Below are 17077 nucleotides of genomic sequence, written 5' to 3'. Positions count from 1 at the left end.
TTATCAAACCAGACTATAATTGCCTGTTTATCAGAGCTCTTTCTTGTCATTTGTAACCCTAATGTATGTTACATAACAGACTGGAATCAATGTTGAAAGAGAGAGAAAGAGAGAGAGAGAGACTGAGGGAAGAAAAGAGAGAAAGAAAGCCGTATCTCAGGCCCAACTGATTCTTTACTAACTTTTAAAATCACCTGGTTAAATTCAAGTATGATCTCTGCAAAGCTATTTATAGAGGATTCGAGCTTTCTAGTTCTTGACTTTAAACACAACTCCTGAGGCCACCCTGCTTCCTTCCTCTGAGGTGTCCGTGTGAACCAAAAAGCTAGGCGGGAGGAAGGCCTGAGGAGACTATACTAACATTATTGTCTGAACTTGGAAGGAAAAGCCGTGAGAGGCTTGAAATGCTTCCCACAGGGCAGGACAGATCACGGGGCAAAAGCTTTGTAACTTTTAGAAGCAAGCTCTACATTTTGATGACCGTCTTAGAGTTTCACAGGGTATCTACTTTATAGTGAATAACTTCCAAAGATTTCTACATCTCCTTTTGGGGTTGGTTTTCACTTATCTTGCCAAAAGTAGAATAGGCCTTGAAATTTAAAGGTTTGCCATTTTTGTGGGACTTCAGAGGTCCCTGACAAGTGTTATAATTTTGCTGGGTCCTCATTTTGAATCATGAGTGAGTGTGGTAGGCCCTTGGGGATCCACATCACATCCCATCAGGTCATAGCAGCCCCTGGAAGGACTAAAGAAGGGATTGTTAAAATGTCTCAGGTACATTTGACTGCCCCTATTGGAGGAAGTTATAAGGCACAGGGCTGTTCAAGGTAGCCAGATATAACTGTCACAAACAGCAGGTGTCTACTGCAATGATTTTTAGCTTGCTAGAAAAAAAAGCCCTTAAGGTCCTGAAACTTACCATCAAGCCCAGCAATGTGAATCAGGCAAATGACTTGAACGGATGTGTGGCCTTCCCAAGAACCAGGCTAGGAAAATCACCTCTGGCAACCTAGCTAATTCTGTGGACATGATAGCCCTGAGAAATCAAGGCATCTGGAGGCTGGACTTCAAGGATGCTCCTTCCTTCAGGCGCACCTCCAAAGTGGCGCTACCCACATCACTAAGCCTCTGGAAACAGAAGTGTGCATTACTGCATGATGTGAAGAGGAAATGACTTCACTGTCAGCTGCCTTCCAACCCAGCTTCTCCTAGAACACGAGGTTGTAGGGGTCACAGACTTGGGGGTCAAACAAACCCAGCTTTGAATTCCAACACCATGACTAAACCAATCAGCTGTGTAACCTTAGTGAATTTATTTAAATTAGGGGTTTTTCTCCCCCGTGCCTTCTCTGTACCTCACATGATGATTCTAACACTTAGCTCTTAAAATTGCTCAAGTGTAAGCTGAACAATGTTCAGAATTCCTAATAGCATGCTGGATACAGAAGCAGATGCTCAGCCACAGGGCAGGACCTGTGTGCAGCCTCTCTGGGCCCCTTTGATTCCTTTGCCCACCCTGACCCTCTCCCTGAACTTTATAGAGAAAAACTGACCAACCATCTTCCCAGTCCTTAATTCTCTCCCAAGGCCTTCAAATCAGTACTCAATTGCTTATGTTTCAAAGTATAGAATTTGAATCCCTACATGGAACAGCTAAGAATCTGAAAATCTAAATGGGCAAGAAAAATGAAATTCAAGAAAACTTTTGTTTTTTGAAGTGAAATAGGTCCAACATCAAAAACACTAGAAACCATTCCCCTATACCAAGGGTGGGGGACACTGATGGTTACATCCCATTAAAGCGGAAAGGGCTGTTAAAACTACTCTTCTGTCCACAGGCCCTTGAGAATGTTGTCGAACAGTTGAGACATCTGGAAACCCGCGCCCCATTTTTCTTTCAACTGCTCACAAAGATCCGCTGCCTGATTCCCAAGAACAAACCGGCACTTGGCCGGTTCTCCAGCCACCGCCCCCCCCCCCCACCAACTTGTTATCTAGTAGGAGTCAAGTGAATCAGACAAATGATATGACTTTTTAAAAATTATTTAATTTAGTAGTTTTCTTGGAAAAAAAACAATAAGGCAAAAAAAATGAAAACATATATAGTTTTGTCTTGATGTGACTTCATTTCACCTGAAGGACTCAGAGCTTCTCCATTAGCAGGAATCGGACTGGGGATCAGGCTGGGAAATATAGTGCAGATGGTGGAAGAAGAAAGGTGGGGGATAATGCAGAGACGTTCAGTTTGGTTGAGGAATTCCTGCTCTGGCTAAAACCCCCCAAAAGGTCATGGTCTTAGCAGGCCTCCTTGAAAGAAGCCCCAGCACAATCCCGAGCTTAGCTTGGGAGTCGGGGTCTTAGGAGGAAACTCCGCAGTGGTTGCCCGTCTCTCAAGTGCCTCACAGCTAGGAAGGGAGGAATGGCGAGGAAGGAATAGAAGTACTAATTTACCCAGTATAAATCCAATTTCCATGCAGGGATGGCTTCTTCTGGAATGGTATTTCCCCCAGGACCCACACTGGCTGAGGCTCAGCAGTTAAGGAACAGAAACGAAAAACACGAACAGAAAGCATACAAGGAAGGCACCTCAATTTGTGATCCTCAACCAAGGGTGGGCTGCACAGGGGTGGATTCCTGAACAAGACAACTGAAACAAATACAGAACACAAAATGAAGGAAGCCAGGGCCCGACAGGAGTAGTTCTCTTACCCACCCCACGTGACAGCACTTTCAGCCCCACGTCCTAGGAAGAAGTGTCTTTTGGGAATCAGCTGTGTGTGGTGGGATTTGGGCAGAGGCAGAATTAAACTGGAAACTACCGTCCTGACTCTCTACCCATGCTCTTCCTAACAAAAGAAGGGAAAAAGGCAGGAAAGAGTTGGGATTTCATTTTCAAGACTCAGGTCATTAGGAGAGCAGAACTTAGACAGCAGTGGGCACTCCGTGATACAGACCCGGGATCGAGTCCCTTGTTCAGTAACTGCCGGAGGTGATCCTGCTCAGGGTCTGAGTCTGTCTGCCCCTAAAAGAGGGAAAACAGAGGAGGCTCCATTCCACATCAGTGTGTCCAAGAGAGAGTCCCAGGGAGATAAAGGATATCAAAAAACAAGATTCTTAATGGGAAGAAGGAAAATCAAACAAAAAAATTAGATTTTTCTCTACATATATATAATATACAGATATTTAACACATTATTCGAGAGGTGGCTCCAGTCCATGGGGCTTGAGAGATGGTGAAAACTTTTGTTTCAAATTAACTCCTTCTCTCAAATTCTGAAACATACCAGGGTGGGACAGGTAATGCTCTGCTCCACACTGGGGCACAGACCCAAACTGGTATTGCGCTGAGAGAGAGAGAGAGAGGAGGGAAGAGAGAGGGAGGGAGGGTGGGAGGGAGGGATGAGCAAAAAAGGCAATGAAGAATGGGGGTGAGGAGGAACTGGGAAAGCAAAGTGGCTAGCAGTCTTTTCCACCCTGCGTTGTGTTCTCACAAGTTCCCCGTGTGAGGAAGTCCATAAACTCCCTTGTGAGGATAACACAACCCTCCTACCAACCCCCAAAGTGGCCTCCGGTTGCTGTCAAAGATAGAGGACAGCAGAAGGGTAGGTTACACAAATGAAGATAGAAACTTCCAAGAAATGTCAGTCTGAGTGTTCCAATCTTACAGGACAAGTCCCCCTGCAATTGTTCTGATACTGTAGTTATCTCGGGGCGGACGCCCCATGAGACTGACCCCGTGAGGGACCCCATCTCGTGACGCCATGCCTAAGCTCCAACGTGGTCATTCACGATGCCTCCATTGGTTAAGTCTTACGTGCTCCTTTCAAGGAGCTTCTAAATTCAGCTCTCGCTCTGAACAGCACCAAAATGCCCCCGAATCATCACCTCACGCAGACCTTGGCTGAGCAGGATGCTACAGGGGAGGGTGAACGACGTCATCCTAAAGTGGGGGCAGAGGGAGGAGGACGAGCCAGAACACCTGACTGCAGAAGTGGAGCAGCGCCCCACTCCGGCCACTAAGCCTCCCCCTCACACACACAGGTACCTAGTAAGTCGATTTCAGTTTCAATCAGCTAAGGCAACCAGCCAATCACCACCACTGGTGTCTGCTTCTGGTGATTGATTTGGACAAAATGATTGGTTAAGACAGACAAACTGGAGGAAGGCGATCGGTCAGAGTCCCAAACGCCAGCTTTCCCGCACATCCTCTGTCCTCTTCTCCTTTGGATCCTCCTCCTTCTCGTTGCTGCCACTTCAGAAAATGTCCGGGCATGAGGTCCAGTCCTGTTTTTCTTTACACTCCCAGTATCCTCCCCTATAAATATGGGTTAGCTCCTTGGTAACAGGGTCCTTCTTCCGCTCAAACCACAGCGCCTTATAGGGATCATAGGGTGTGCCTAAAAGAGAAAGCAGGTAAAGAAAAACAGATTGAGAGCCAGAAACACACCAAATGATTCTCCACCCATCGAGAGAGTGGAAGACGGGTTCGTTACCATCCTCTGTGGCTTTCATAGCTTCTGCTTCTCTCTTCTTTCTGGAAAGTCTTTGCTTTTCCTCCAGGCGCTGCTTCTCAGCATTGGCTTCATCCCAGCGCCCGTTTTCCATCAGTCTCTGGTCAGGCCGCAATCGGCTGTCTGTGGGGGCAGTGCCGCTTTCCCAGGCGTTGAGCGTCAGAGCAAGCTCTGAGAAGTAGTACATGTTTTCCGCATTCTTCCTACAAATCAAGAATGAGAAAGATGAAGGGTGACGCCAGAGCCCAGGCCCTTGTTAAGGAGCAACAACTGAGCACCCTGCCAAAAGACGGCCTCCTCAAAGCTCTTCTACAGATGGACAGACTTTAGGACGGTGGCAGGTTCCCCTCGTGCAGCAGAGAACCAGACTGGACCATCCCCATCCCCTGCCTGGGCATCACTCGCCACAGGAGTTTGCTGGGCTTGTGCTGTGCTCAGCGGAGATTAGGAAGAAATGCCTTAGGAAAAATTAAACCTTCTACTGAATGAAAATGCCTTATTCTTATTTCCTTTGCTTTCTTTGTAACCTCCTTCTGGGATAATCTTGGCACTTACTATAGACTGAACATAGGAGATGACAGGAGACAAATGGCCTCCATCTTCTTTCTGAATTCCAGTGTATGACCTCAGGAACCTTTATATTGCCACTGGGGCTCAGGCTAAGTTGCTAACAGGTGGTAGGCATCTTTCTCCTCTAGCTGCTTCTGAGTCATTTTGCTCTAAATTATGAATATTTTTTGGCAGATGTGACTTGGTTAGTTTCAATTTTCTTGACAAGGCCCATTACAACCCAAATCATATGGTGACGGCCTTCTGGTAATCTCTCCAAAGGTTCTTATTTCCCTGGCTTGATCCCTCACATAATTAAGTGGGAAGGCAGGCAGAAATGCCATCAGTACTGCTCCAAGCTGGAGGTCGAAGTATTACCTGGACAGCATGCATACTGATACTCACGGTAAAGGGTTCCTTTTCCATAGCATAACCCTGCTTTCTTCTGCCTCATGGCCTCTCTGCCGAGCATCACCCCCATTTTCCCCAACGACTGGTTGCACTTTGAAACAATCCATTTTCTCGTCCCATGTCCCCAGAAGGGCAAAGTGAACTTTTCCTGATGGATCTGTCACTTCCCCTGTTACCTACAATGATGGAGAGTAGGGCTTTGGAGTACAGCATTCACTGTGGGTTAGCTTACCTGACTATTCTGGAAACAAAGGTCCTATAGTCAATACTGGTTAAATTCTGCTACGACAAACACCATGGAACACCAAAATTGTTTTGGTAAACTTTTTTGAGCTGCTTAAAATAAATGAGCCATGAGTTGGGGTTTCATCATTTTGTTGTATAGGGATTTTCGTTGCAATGATATATGCAGGAAAAGGATCTGAATGGTACTCAGAATTATGGTATTTTCTTCTTTCTATGGTTTTCTCTTCTCTCTGGTATTTTCTTCTTTCTTCAGAGACAGCCACAAAGAGATTTAACTCCCCAGCTCTTCTTTACTCTCCATCAAACTCATGGCGCAATCCCACTATGGTGTTGACACAGGACTCGCGCTTAGACCGCACAGCGGTCAAACTGCCCATCCTTCTTCCTGAAATCCTTCTATCGGTCCTTCCTCTGTGTTTCCTATTTTCAATCTCTCCTCGCTCTTGACTTTTACTTTCTTATTTAATGTCTTTACCAGAAGAGACAATTTGGTTTGGTAATGCAATCTAGTCCCCCTTCCTGCTGACTTTCTCCTTTACGTCGCCTTTTTTAAAAATCACCACATACATATTTAGGAGATACATATGTTTAGACTATCTCCTGATCCATCATCTATACCAGCCCCCAAAGAGTAGGCTTTCTAAGAGACACACACTAAAGAAAAGCATTTAAACTCCAACTTCTCTTACCTTTCTTGCTACATCACGAGAGAAGTAGCTATAAGGAACAAATTTAAGATTGCACTTGTCTCCCGTCTTGTGATTCACAATATCAATTTCACCAGACTATAAAATAAAAAGCATCATGGATTGATTTTATTAAGACCGGAGGACTTGAATATCTGCCAGACCCCACGCCTCATAATTCTTCACTTTTCCATCGTATACTTTCAGACTCCCTTGCTTAAGGATTCCAGTCTCAGCCAACCCCAACAAGCTGTGAAATCCCTTCGGAACCTTGGTATTCCAGATTGGGATCAAGATCAAATGGCCTTCTGGTTTTCTGTCAATCATGTGTCCCATGTTAGGTGGCAAGATTTGCCTTTCAGCACATATACTGATATTCACATAATAATTTACCTTTCCCAACCAAGCCCCCACTCATACCCTTCATGAACTCTGTGGTTAAGTCAAAGTACTCTACTCACAATTACAAGGTTACATATAACAGGCCTTTCTACACTTTATTTTCTCCTCTATCTTCTAAATCCCAAACCACTTTAAGACTCAGCTTGGGGCGCCTGGGTGGCTCAGTCAGTTAACTAACTCTTGGTTTCAGCTTAGGTCATGATCTCAGGGCTGTGAGATCAAAGCCCTGCATTGGGCTCTGTGCTTAGTGTGGAATCTGCTTGAGATTCTCTCTACCACCCTTCTCTCTCTCTGCCCCTCCCCCTTGCTTGCCCCCACCTCACTAAAATAAATAAATAAAATCTAAAACGAAACAAAACAACAGCAACAACAAAACCTCAGCTTAATTCCCACATCTACCGTGTAGGCTTTCCTGACTGCTAGAGAGTATTCCCTTTCTTTTCTGAATTTATTGCAACCATCATCTTAAGAGCAGATTGACAATTATTTAGATGTTATCTTAGTACAGCTCTTTTTTTTTTTAAAGATTTTATTTATTTATTTATTTGACAGAGAAAGAGAGATCACAAGTAGGCAGAGAGGCAGGCAGAGAGAGAGAAGGAAGCAGCTCCCTGTGGAGCAGGGAGACCGATGCGGGGCTCAATCCCAGGACCCTGGGATCACGACCCAAGCCTAAGGCAAAGGCTTTAATCCACTGAGCCACCCAGGTGACCCCTTAGTACAGCTCTTAACACTAGCATATTTTGTTAACACTTTTCAATTTATACCTATTTGTCATGTTGTCGCCAATGATACAATAACTCTTTGAAGGACAATGTCTTATCTGGCTTTGTATCCCTAAGACCTAGCCCTCTGCCTAGCAGTCATGTCTGATAAATAATGAAAGGATGAAGAGTAAGAGTCGTGTTTATTATTTTGTTGTACTTTCATAGTAGCTAACACAGTCCTGGTAGAGTAGTTACAGAATGAATGTTATAAATTCGTCATTCATAAGAAATAATCTGGGGTATAGAAACTTGGGAGGTCGGGGTGGGGCTTCTGGCTGAGAGCAATTCCTTAGGAGAAACGGATAAATCAGTAACAACAGTGTGGGGTCAGTTCACATGTCCTTGAAACTGCACAGATGTACCTACGAAGGTATTCTCCTGAACTTCAGAACACTTTGGGCACCTCTGCTTACCTGATCTATCCACAACTTGCCCACAATAATGTTGTGCACCGTTGTGGTAACCTTCTTCCAAGTGTAGTGGTGCCCAGTTGCATGGAAAATACAGTGGATGCTACCTGGAAACAGAGAGAGGTACACAAATTAAGACAAGTATCAGAATAATACCACCATGTTAGCTACAAGTAACAATGGATTGATTTTCTTCTATTAACATTTCTTACTTTTTTTTTTTAAGATTTTTATTTATTTATTTGACAGAGATCACAAGTAGGCAGAGAGGCAGGCAGAGAGAGAGGAAGGGAAGCAGGCTCCCTGCTGAGCAGAGAGCCCGATGCGGGACTCGATCCCAGGACCTTGAGATTATGACCTGAGCCAAAGGCAGTGGCTTAACCCACTGAGCCACCCAGGCGCCCAACATTTCTTACTTTTAAAAGGAAAACAATAAACCAAAAGGGCTTTATAATCTTCTTAAATGTTGGAAGCACTGATTGAATTTTTTCACTTCATTTTTAAATTTATGAATGGACTATAACTAAATGATGACCAACACTGACAACTGATAGCGTGTAGCTAGGAAGCAATATTCTGCAATTGTAGAAATAGAAATGAAAGCAAAAGCTCCAATCTTTTCACCAACTGTGCCTGCTACACAAGTCACAAGATGTACAAGAACAGGTCAAATCTGCCCCAACATGAAAAAATAAAAGTGAATTGCGGAAAGGAGCACACATGGGTAGTCAGGCCTGGGGGCCAGGCCCTCTTGTCAGTAACTAGCTGGGTGACCTGAAGTAAACCACTTTTCTAAGGGCCTTAACAGTAATGGAGTAGTGGATAGAGCAGGGGCTTTGGAATCAGGCAGAAATGGACTGAATCCCAGATCCGGCACTCATTAGAGGTGTGACCCCAGGCTGTATAATAAAGAATTTGCCTGACTTTGAAAATGGTTCCTGGAAGGGAACCTCTAAACCCCTGGACCTTCCCAAGTGATAGTAGTATCCTTGTTATTCATGGCACCGTAAGAGTTATGTAATATGGTGGGCCTCTGGATAGCTTATGCTCAGGATGAGCCAGGCCAGAAAAATCAACTATGTGTTAGAGACTTGTGGCCTTGAATCACTTGCTATCAGATGGACTTCCTGACCTCTTGGGAATGGTATTCCCTTCCCTCCAGGGAGGGAAGGAGGCTTGAGTGTAGTCATGGGGCCAATAGTTCAATCGTGCCCACCTAATGAAACCCTAGTAAAATCTCTGGACAGTGGAGCTTGCTGTGGCTTCCTGGTTTGTGAACATATCAATGTGCCAGGAGGATTATGGGCCCTAATTCCATGGGTGAAGGCATGGAAGCTCTAAGCTCAGGATACTTGCAGACCCTGCCCTATGTGTCTCTCCATTTGGCCAGTCCTGATTTGTACCCTTTATAATGAAACTATGATAGTGAGGATAGTTCTCTCCTGGGTTCTATGAGTCATCCTAGCAAACTGCCAAAAGGAAAGCCAGTTGGTCAGAAGTACAGAGGGCCTGGGGACCCCCAAACTTGTGGCTGGCCCCTGCGGTGAGGACAGTCTTGCTGGAGCCTGTGCCCTTGACTTATGGGGTCTGCATGAATCTGAGTGGTTAGCAAAGAACTGCATTAGAGTAATATATCCTGCATTATTTGTAATTTTCCTTGGCCTCAGCTTTGTCATCCGTAGACTTGGAATAAGCACAACTTGCTGTACAGTAAATACTGTTTATTTGCCCAGTAAAATGCTTGAAATGTAACGGGCACTCAGGAGATACAATCTTCTCTTGTCCCTCTGAGTCCATTTCGCATGCCAAACCAAAAAATGAGGTGAACAGAAGTGACTAGAGATCCAAAATAATTAAGAACTTATACGTATATACAAGAACTATACATATATGTATATCTTTTTAAAAAGATTTTATTTCTTTATTTGAGAGAGAGAGAGCGAGAGTGTGTGCACGCATGTGTACAAGTGGAGGTGTGGGGGCAGAGGGAGAGTGAATCTCAAGCAGACTCCTCACTGAGCGTGGAGCCCGACACGGGGCTCGATCTCAGGACCCTCAGGATCATGACCTGAGTCAAAATCAAGAGTCAGATGCGTAACCAAGAGAGCCACCTGGGTGCCCCATGTGTATATCTTTATATACATATTGACTAATACAGTTCCAGGACCAGTGTAAGTCTAAGCTCCCTCTGTAACCACTGATGCACAGAAGACTAATTATGTGTCTTTCTGTCTTTCTCGTGTAAGAGAGTAAGAGCCCTGATGACACAAGATGGGATCGGGAGGGAGACAAACCGTAAGTGACTCTTAATCTCACAAAACAAACTGAGGGTTGCTGGGGGGAGGGGGTTAGGAGGTGGGGGTGGGGTCATGGACATTGGGAGGGTGTGTGCTACGGTGAGTGCTGTGAAGTGTGTACACCTGGCGATTCACAGACCTGTGCCCCTGGGGATAAAGATACATTATATGTCTATGAAAACCCGCCCGCCCGCCCAGCCCTGACGGCAGCTGCAGTGATGACAATGACCCCGTGGGCAACGGCGGCTGCCCTGCTGCCGGCATCTCCTGTGCCCCAGGCACTGGGCTATGCTCTCCGCAAATATTAGCTTATTTAATCTTCACAACCACCTTTCAAATATCTGTGCCACCTAAACATATGCTCAGTTTCCTGCTCAGTACCTCTTCCACCACCGCTGCTGTCTAAAACCACCATCAGGGACCCTGGCTGGCTCAGTTGTTAAGCGTTTGCCTTCGGCTCAGGTCAAGATCCCAGAGTCCTGGGATCTAGTCCCATGTCGGACTCCCTGCTCAGTGGAGAGCCTGCTTCTCTCTCTGCCTGCTGCTCCCCCTGCTTGTGCTTGCTCACTCGCTCTCTCTCTCTCTGACAAATAGATAAATTTTAAAAACTTAAAATAATAAAGCCACCATCATCTCTTGCCTGAAGCTAACAACTCAGTTTTGGTCCCAGCTTCTACCATAGTCACCTTTGAGTCTCTGGTCAAAGCGATCCGTTTAAAACATGTCAAGTCAACGTACCACACTGTATAAAATCTCTCCATTTCTTACCACTGCAATGAAAACAAAACTCAACTCCTTTCCCTGGTGTACAAAATCCCTACAAGATCTGGCCCCTGCCAACTGCTTGGATTGCTCTGGGAAGCTGCTGTGGCCTTTGTGCTTCTTGGGTGTGCTGTGCTTGCCCCCCTCTCAAGGGCCTTTATCTTAAAGGGGTTCTCTCTGCTGGGACACTCTTCTCCAGATCTTCTTCTGGTTGGCTTCTTTTTATTAGATAGGTCTCTGCTCAAATGTAACCTCTTCAGAGAGAACTTCCTTGGTGATCTTGGCCAAGGAACCACAAACACAGTCCAATCCTTTCTCTTGCCACTCACCCCCATCTCTCCTTGCTCTATTTCTTCATAGAATCACTACCATATAAAATTAAATAATTACTGACAATAATTATAATTTCGGTGTTTGTTTACTTTTTTGTCTGCTTAAGAAAAGAATGCAAGCTGGGGTATCTAGGTGGCTCAGTTGGTTAAGCAACAGGCTCTTGATTTTGGCTCAGGTCTTGGGATTGAGCCCCACGTCGGGCTCTGTGCTGGGTATGGAGTCTGCTTGAAATTCTCTCTCCCCTGCTTCTGTCCTTCCCCACCTCCCACTCACCACACTCTCTTTCTCTCTTAAAAAAAAAAAAAACAAAAACAAAAACAAAAAAAAAAAAACAGAGAAAAGAAAAGGAAAGAAAAGAATGCAAGCTAAGTGAGGGCAAAATGGCTTTTGCCCACCATTACATACCCACAGCACCGAGAACAGTTTCCAGCATACAGTGGGCATGCAAATACCTGCTGACACCTCAGTTATGGGCATTGTTATCCCCTGTATTTGTTTCTATTGCTGCTGGGACCAACTGCCACAAACGTTACGGCTTACAACAACACGGTTGTTAAGACTGTTACATGGCTGGAAGTCAGAAATCTAAAATCAAGGCATCAGAAGGCTGTGTTCCCTCCAAAGGCCCTACAGGAGATCCATTCCTTGCCTTTTCCAGCTACCAGAGGCCACCTGCATTCTCCGGCCTGTGGTCTCTTCCCAACGTCAGTCTTGCCTCTGTCATCACTGCCTCTGATTCTCCAGCCTCCCTCTCAGAAAAACCTTTGTGACTGTACTGAGCCTATAGAAATACTCCAGAATTACCTCCCCATCTCAAGATCTTTAATTTAACCACACCTACAAAGTTCCTTTCACGATGAGAAGTGAGATATTCACAAGTTCCAGGGATTATGATGTGGACATTATTTTGGGGGGGGGGGCATTATTTAGCCTACCACATCCCCCTTTTATCAACAAAGGCTCTGAGCTCAGAGAGGTAATTTTCCCCAAGGTCACACAGCTAGTAAGGGCCAGAGCTGAAGTTCAAAATAAGTTCAGAATATATCTGTACTCCCCAATACCGTAACCTTATGTCCCATCCTGCTGATGCACTGTTTTTCTGTAAAGTGTCCTTTCCAGCTCCCAGGGATAGTGGAAAAACAAAGAAAGCCCTATGACTGCCTTCCTTTATATAACATTTGTGTCTCGGAGTCTTGACAGTGAGATAAAGATCTAAAAATTGAAGTGCTTAAAATATATGAAAAGAAGATAGGCACTTCAGAATGCTCACATAAGGACTTTATATATCTGTTCCTCCATAAAATGAGTTAAGAACACTAGGCAAAAACTAACCAAATCAGCTTTTTCAGAATTCTAGTAAGAAAAATGAGCTTTGTGGCATTTTAACTTGCACTACTTCCATCCTCCTCTCCCCAGCTTGGCAGTAGCCTTGAAAAACAGCAGCCTCACAGTCACAGTAGAGATGAAAACCCGCAAGCAGCCTAGCAACCACTGGAGGAAGCAGACTGTTTGAAGCTCCCCAGAAGTTCAATCTCCAAGGAAAAGTCACTACCTGACCTGTCTGGTGGTTCCCGCATGAGGGCTTCTCCTTATCTCACCTGACTCAGCACCTGCTCACCTCACGCAGCCTCTTCCCAGGCATGACAAAACAGCCAGTAAGAATTATTTAACACAGTAGCCGCCTGCGGTGGTGTTCACAATTGGAGCAGTTAAGGGGGCCCCAGGGTGATTCAGTTGGTTGAGCATCTTACTTATGGTTTTGGCTCAGGTCATGATCTCTGGTCGTGAGATCGAGCCCTGCACTGGGCTCTGCACTGAGCATGGAGCCTACTCGGGATCCTCTCTGCCCCTTTCCCTCTGTCCCTTCCCTGGTTGCTCTCTCTAAAACAAAACAAAACAAACATACAACAAACAAAAAATACCCCACAATTGGAGCAGTTAATAAATAAATAATGGCCCCAAATTCCAAATCGATGAAAAACATCAATCTACATAATCACTGAACTCCAACAGGATAAACTCAAAGAGCGCCACGCCAGAACCCATCATAATCAAACTACTGAAAGACAAAGCAAGAATCTGGAAAACACTAAGACAGAAGTGATGCATCACATTTACACGATCCCCAATAAGATTATTAGGAACTTCAGAGGCCAGAAGGCAGCAGGATGACATATCCAATAATGCTGAAAGAAAAAAATTTGTCAAACCAAGAATTCTACAGCCAGCAAAACTATCCTTCATAAACAAAGAATTTAAGACATTCAGACAAACAAAAACTTAAAGAATTCATAGCTAGCAGATCTTCCCTTCAAGACATACACTAAAGGAAGTCTTTCAGGCTGAACTGAAAAGATACTGGACAGCAACTTAAATCTCCATTAAGAAGAGACCGGTAAGGGGACCTGAGTGGCTTAGTTAAGTATCTGCCTTCGGCTTAGGTCATGATCCACAGGTCCTAGGATTGAGCCCTGCATTGGGCATCCTACTCAGCACGGAGTCTGCTTCTTCCTCTGCCCCTCCCCGTCCCCATGCCCACTCTCTCTTTCTTGCTCTCTCAAATAAATAAATAAAATCTTTAAAAAAATGAAGAAGAGACCAAGAAAGGTAACGATAATTACAGTATTAAAAAAAATAACAGTATAGGGGCGCCTGGGTGGCTCAGTGGGTTAAAGCCTCTGCCTTCGGCTTGGGTCATGAACCCAGGTCCTGGAATCAAGCCCTGCATCCAGCTCTCTGCTCAGCAGGGAGCCTGCTTCCTCCTCTCTCTCTGCCTGCTTCTCTGCCTACTTGTGATCTCTGTCTGTCAAATAAATAAATAAAATCTTAAAAAAAAAATAACAGTATAAATGTATTTTTTGCTTGCAACTTTTTTTCTGCTGTGTGATTTAAAAGACACACCTATAAATCAAGTCATAAAACTATGCTGATGGGATTATAATGTATAAAACATAATTTACATAAAAATAAAAACACAAAGGAGGAAAAAGTACTGGATCTATATAGTTGCAAAGTTTTTGTGTCTATTGAAGTTAAATTAGTATTAATCTGAACAAGATACTTAGATGTTAACTATACTATCCAGGATAACCACTACAAAAACACCTTTAAAAATATAGTAAAAGACATAACAGGATTAAAATGGTAAATTAGAAAAATATCTAATTTAACACAAAAGAAGGAACTAGTAGAGGAAGACAGGAACAAAAAAAGAAGATATATAGAAAACAAAAACAAAAAACTCAAAAAAAAAAATGGCAGATATAAGTCCTACCGAATCAGTAATTGATTATAAGTAATCACTCTAGTCAAAAAGTAGAAACTGCAAGAATGAATAAAATATATAAGGAGACATTTTTTTTACCAAAATGCCACTTGGGAGCAAAATTCAAGATTCACGGAGCCCCGTAGTGTCAATGACACAGAGATCAACAGGATGACTGGTTGTTTCATTCATATTCCCTAATCGTGATTCTCCTTGGGTTAGAGAGCGCCAACGCTATAAAATAACACCCATTTAAATGTGTCTTTTTAGGGCCCCAGCTGGCTCAGTTAGTGGAGCATGTAGCTCTTGATCTCCGGGTGTGAGGTTGAGCCCCACACTGGGTGTAGAGAAAAGTTATTTATTAAATTATTACTTAAAAATAAAAATCTTAAAACAAGTAAATAAATACTATGTACATAAATTTGACTTTTTTCTTTTTAAAGATTTTTAAAGATTTACTTATTTGTCAGAGAGAGAACAAGCAGGGGGAGCTACAGAGGGAGAGAGAAAAGGCTCCCCACTGAGCAGGGAGCTCTACACGGGCTCGAACCCAGGACCTGAGTGAAGGCAGATGCTTAACGACTGAGCTACCCAGGCACCCCTATTGCTACTTTTAAAATGTATACAACCCTCCTTAGAGTTAAAAATAACCCATCCCTTTGGAGATCCTCAGGGGGCCTCCAACTTCTCCATGGGTAAAAGTCATATTGCAATATGACCACTGACATCCTAGTTCTGCACATCAGGTTAGAACACCCCAAGCTTAACTACTCTTAACCAGATACTTCTGAAATTGTTAGCATCAAAGACAGTTAGCAATCTGAACCTTTTCTAAGGTCCTCAGTAAACATCAAGACCAAAACCACTCACTGACCTTTTCATCTAAGAGTCTTTTGCCTATCAGCCATGAGGCGGTAGAGCTAACACTCCCGTTTCTTTTCTCCTTTTAATATATTACAAACATTCCTGCACTTGTTTTCTGGCTAATTTTTTTTTCTAGACACTTTCTCATTTCTATACCTACTACATTTTGTATTTCTTTCTTTTTTTTTTTTAAAGATTTTATTTATTCATTTGACAGACAGAACACAAGTAGGCAGAGAGGCAGGCAGAGAGAGAGAGGAGGAAGCAGGCTCCCCACTGAGCAGAGAGCCCGATGTGGGGCTCGATCCCAGGACTCTGGGATCATGACCTGAGCTGAAGGCAGAGGCTTTAACCCACTGAGCCACCCAGGCGCCCCTACATTTTGTATTTCTGAGAGGAAAGGGGAATTTACTAAAGAAGATGACTCTAACCCAGCACTAAGGCCACACCTCAGGACAGACTAGAACCAGGAAATGGAAGGCCACCAGGAGCTCAGGCAATTACTGACCACTCTGTCTATAAGCAGCTACTTGGCTTTCTCTCTGTCTGCTCTGTATCTTTTTCAGCATCCACTCTTCTAGACATGCATAGCCAAATGTGGCTGCTCTGGTTCAAGAAAACCTGGATAATCACTATGACACTTTGTAACCTCATTTCCCCTCAAGTACAGACTCGCTAATACTGCATATTAGGATTCCTACTCCCAGGCCTGATCTTTTTGATGTTGGTGCACAATTAACTTGTAATCCAGTAAGACCTTTTAAATGAAGTTTCCTCTTACCTGGAGTTTAGCCATTACCTAAATGATACCTCACCTTTCCAGTGGTGGAAGAGAGAGGGGAGAAAGGAGACAAAAAGGGAAGGGACCGCCCAAGAAACCTAACCTTGCAGTCACAGGAGTTGTGATTTATGGAGTGAAGCTGATTGCTAGAGTAGTGGGGGCAACAACACTCGTTAAGAGAAAGAGTTTTCAGCATGCCAGATTTTATATTCTAAAATGATACTTAAAGATTAGATATCACTAAGAAGCATTGATGACTGGACGGACCTTTAAAGAATCTCATGCCTCCTCACTCATTTGACAGCTGAGAAGTGAAATGACCTGCCCAGAGCTGGCGAGTTAAGGTTCAGTACCCAAATCAGACTTCCAGTCTCCTGACTGTCAAAGCAGTGACCACTTCTTTCCAGCCAGAAAATCTTTCCTTCTTACACAGATGGCAGCCTTACCGAGGGGCATGATGGAGAGGTATTTGCCTCGGAACTTGCTGGTGATTTTGATTTCCTGACGCAGCGTCCAGCCATTTTTGGACTCGGCATGGTGTGCAGCAGCAGGGGGATGATGACTCACCTTGGAGAAATCAGTGGTTCAAATTAAGACAGGGGAGAGAAGGAAAAGATTCTGCCTGTGAATTGGTGATAAACACTCAAAATGCACACTTGACATTTGTATACCCACAACAGTAGGTGAATACCAGGGCCTCTGGTGTTGAAGCCCTAAAGGAAAAGAAGGCAGTCTGGGATGACAGGGACTGAATTTCTGCAAAAGCAGCACCTAGAGGTATCAACCAAAACGAT

The 17077-nt window shown here is 44.2% G+C and overlaps 1 protein-coding gene across 1 annotated transcript in view; it reads right to left on the bottom strand.

Annotated features, from left to right (window-relative positions):
* Window positions 1-2027: 2027 nt before the first annotated feature.
* LOC111149976 (oxysterol binding protein) overlaps window positions 2028-17077 on the bottom strand; it is a 34038-nt gene continuing 18988 nt past the window's right edge. Inside the window, exons 9-14 of the mRNA XM_022507263.1 lie at window positions 16730-16850; window positions 7985-8088; window positions 6406-6501; window positions 5465-5646; window positions 4493-4713; window positions 2028-4396 (exon numbers count right to left, since the gene is read on the bottom strand). Of these exons, the coding sequence (XP_022362971.1) occupies window positions 4254-4396; window positions 4493-4713; window positions 5465-5646; window positions 6406-6501; window positions 7985-8088; window positions 16730-16850 (867 nt within the window). The 3' untranslated portion in view covers window positions 2028-4253. The remainder of the gene's footprint in view (window positions 4397-4492; window positions 4714-5464; window positions 5647-6405; window positions 6502-7984; window positions 8089-16729; window positions 16851-17077) is intronic.

The sequence above is a fragment of the Enhydra lutris genome, unplaced genomic scaffold (genome assembly GCF_002288905.1).
Source record: "Enhydra lutris kenyoni isolate GAN:26980312 unplaced genomic scaffold, ASM228890v2 scaffoldscaffold22, whole genome shotgun sequence".
Taxonomy (NCBI): Eukaryota; Metazoa; Chordata; class Mammalia; order Carnivora; family Mustelidae; genus Enhydra; species Enhydra lutris.
Note: the sequence above shows the minus strand (reverse complement) of the source record. Positions and strands in the feature narration are given on the sequence as shown.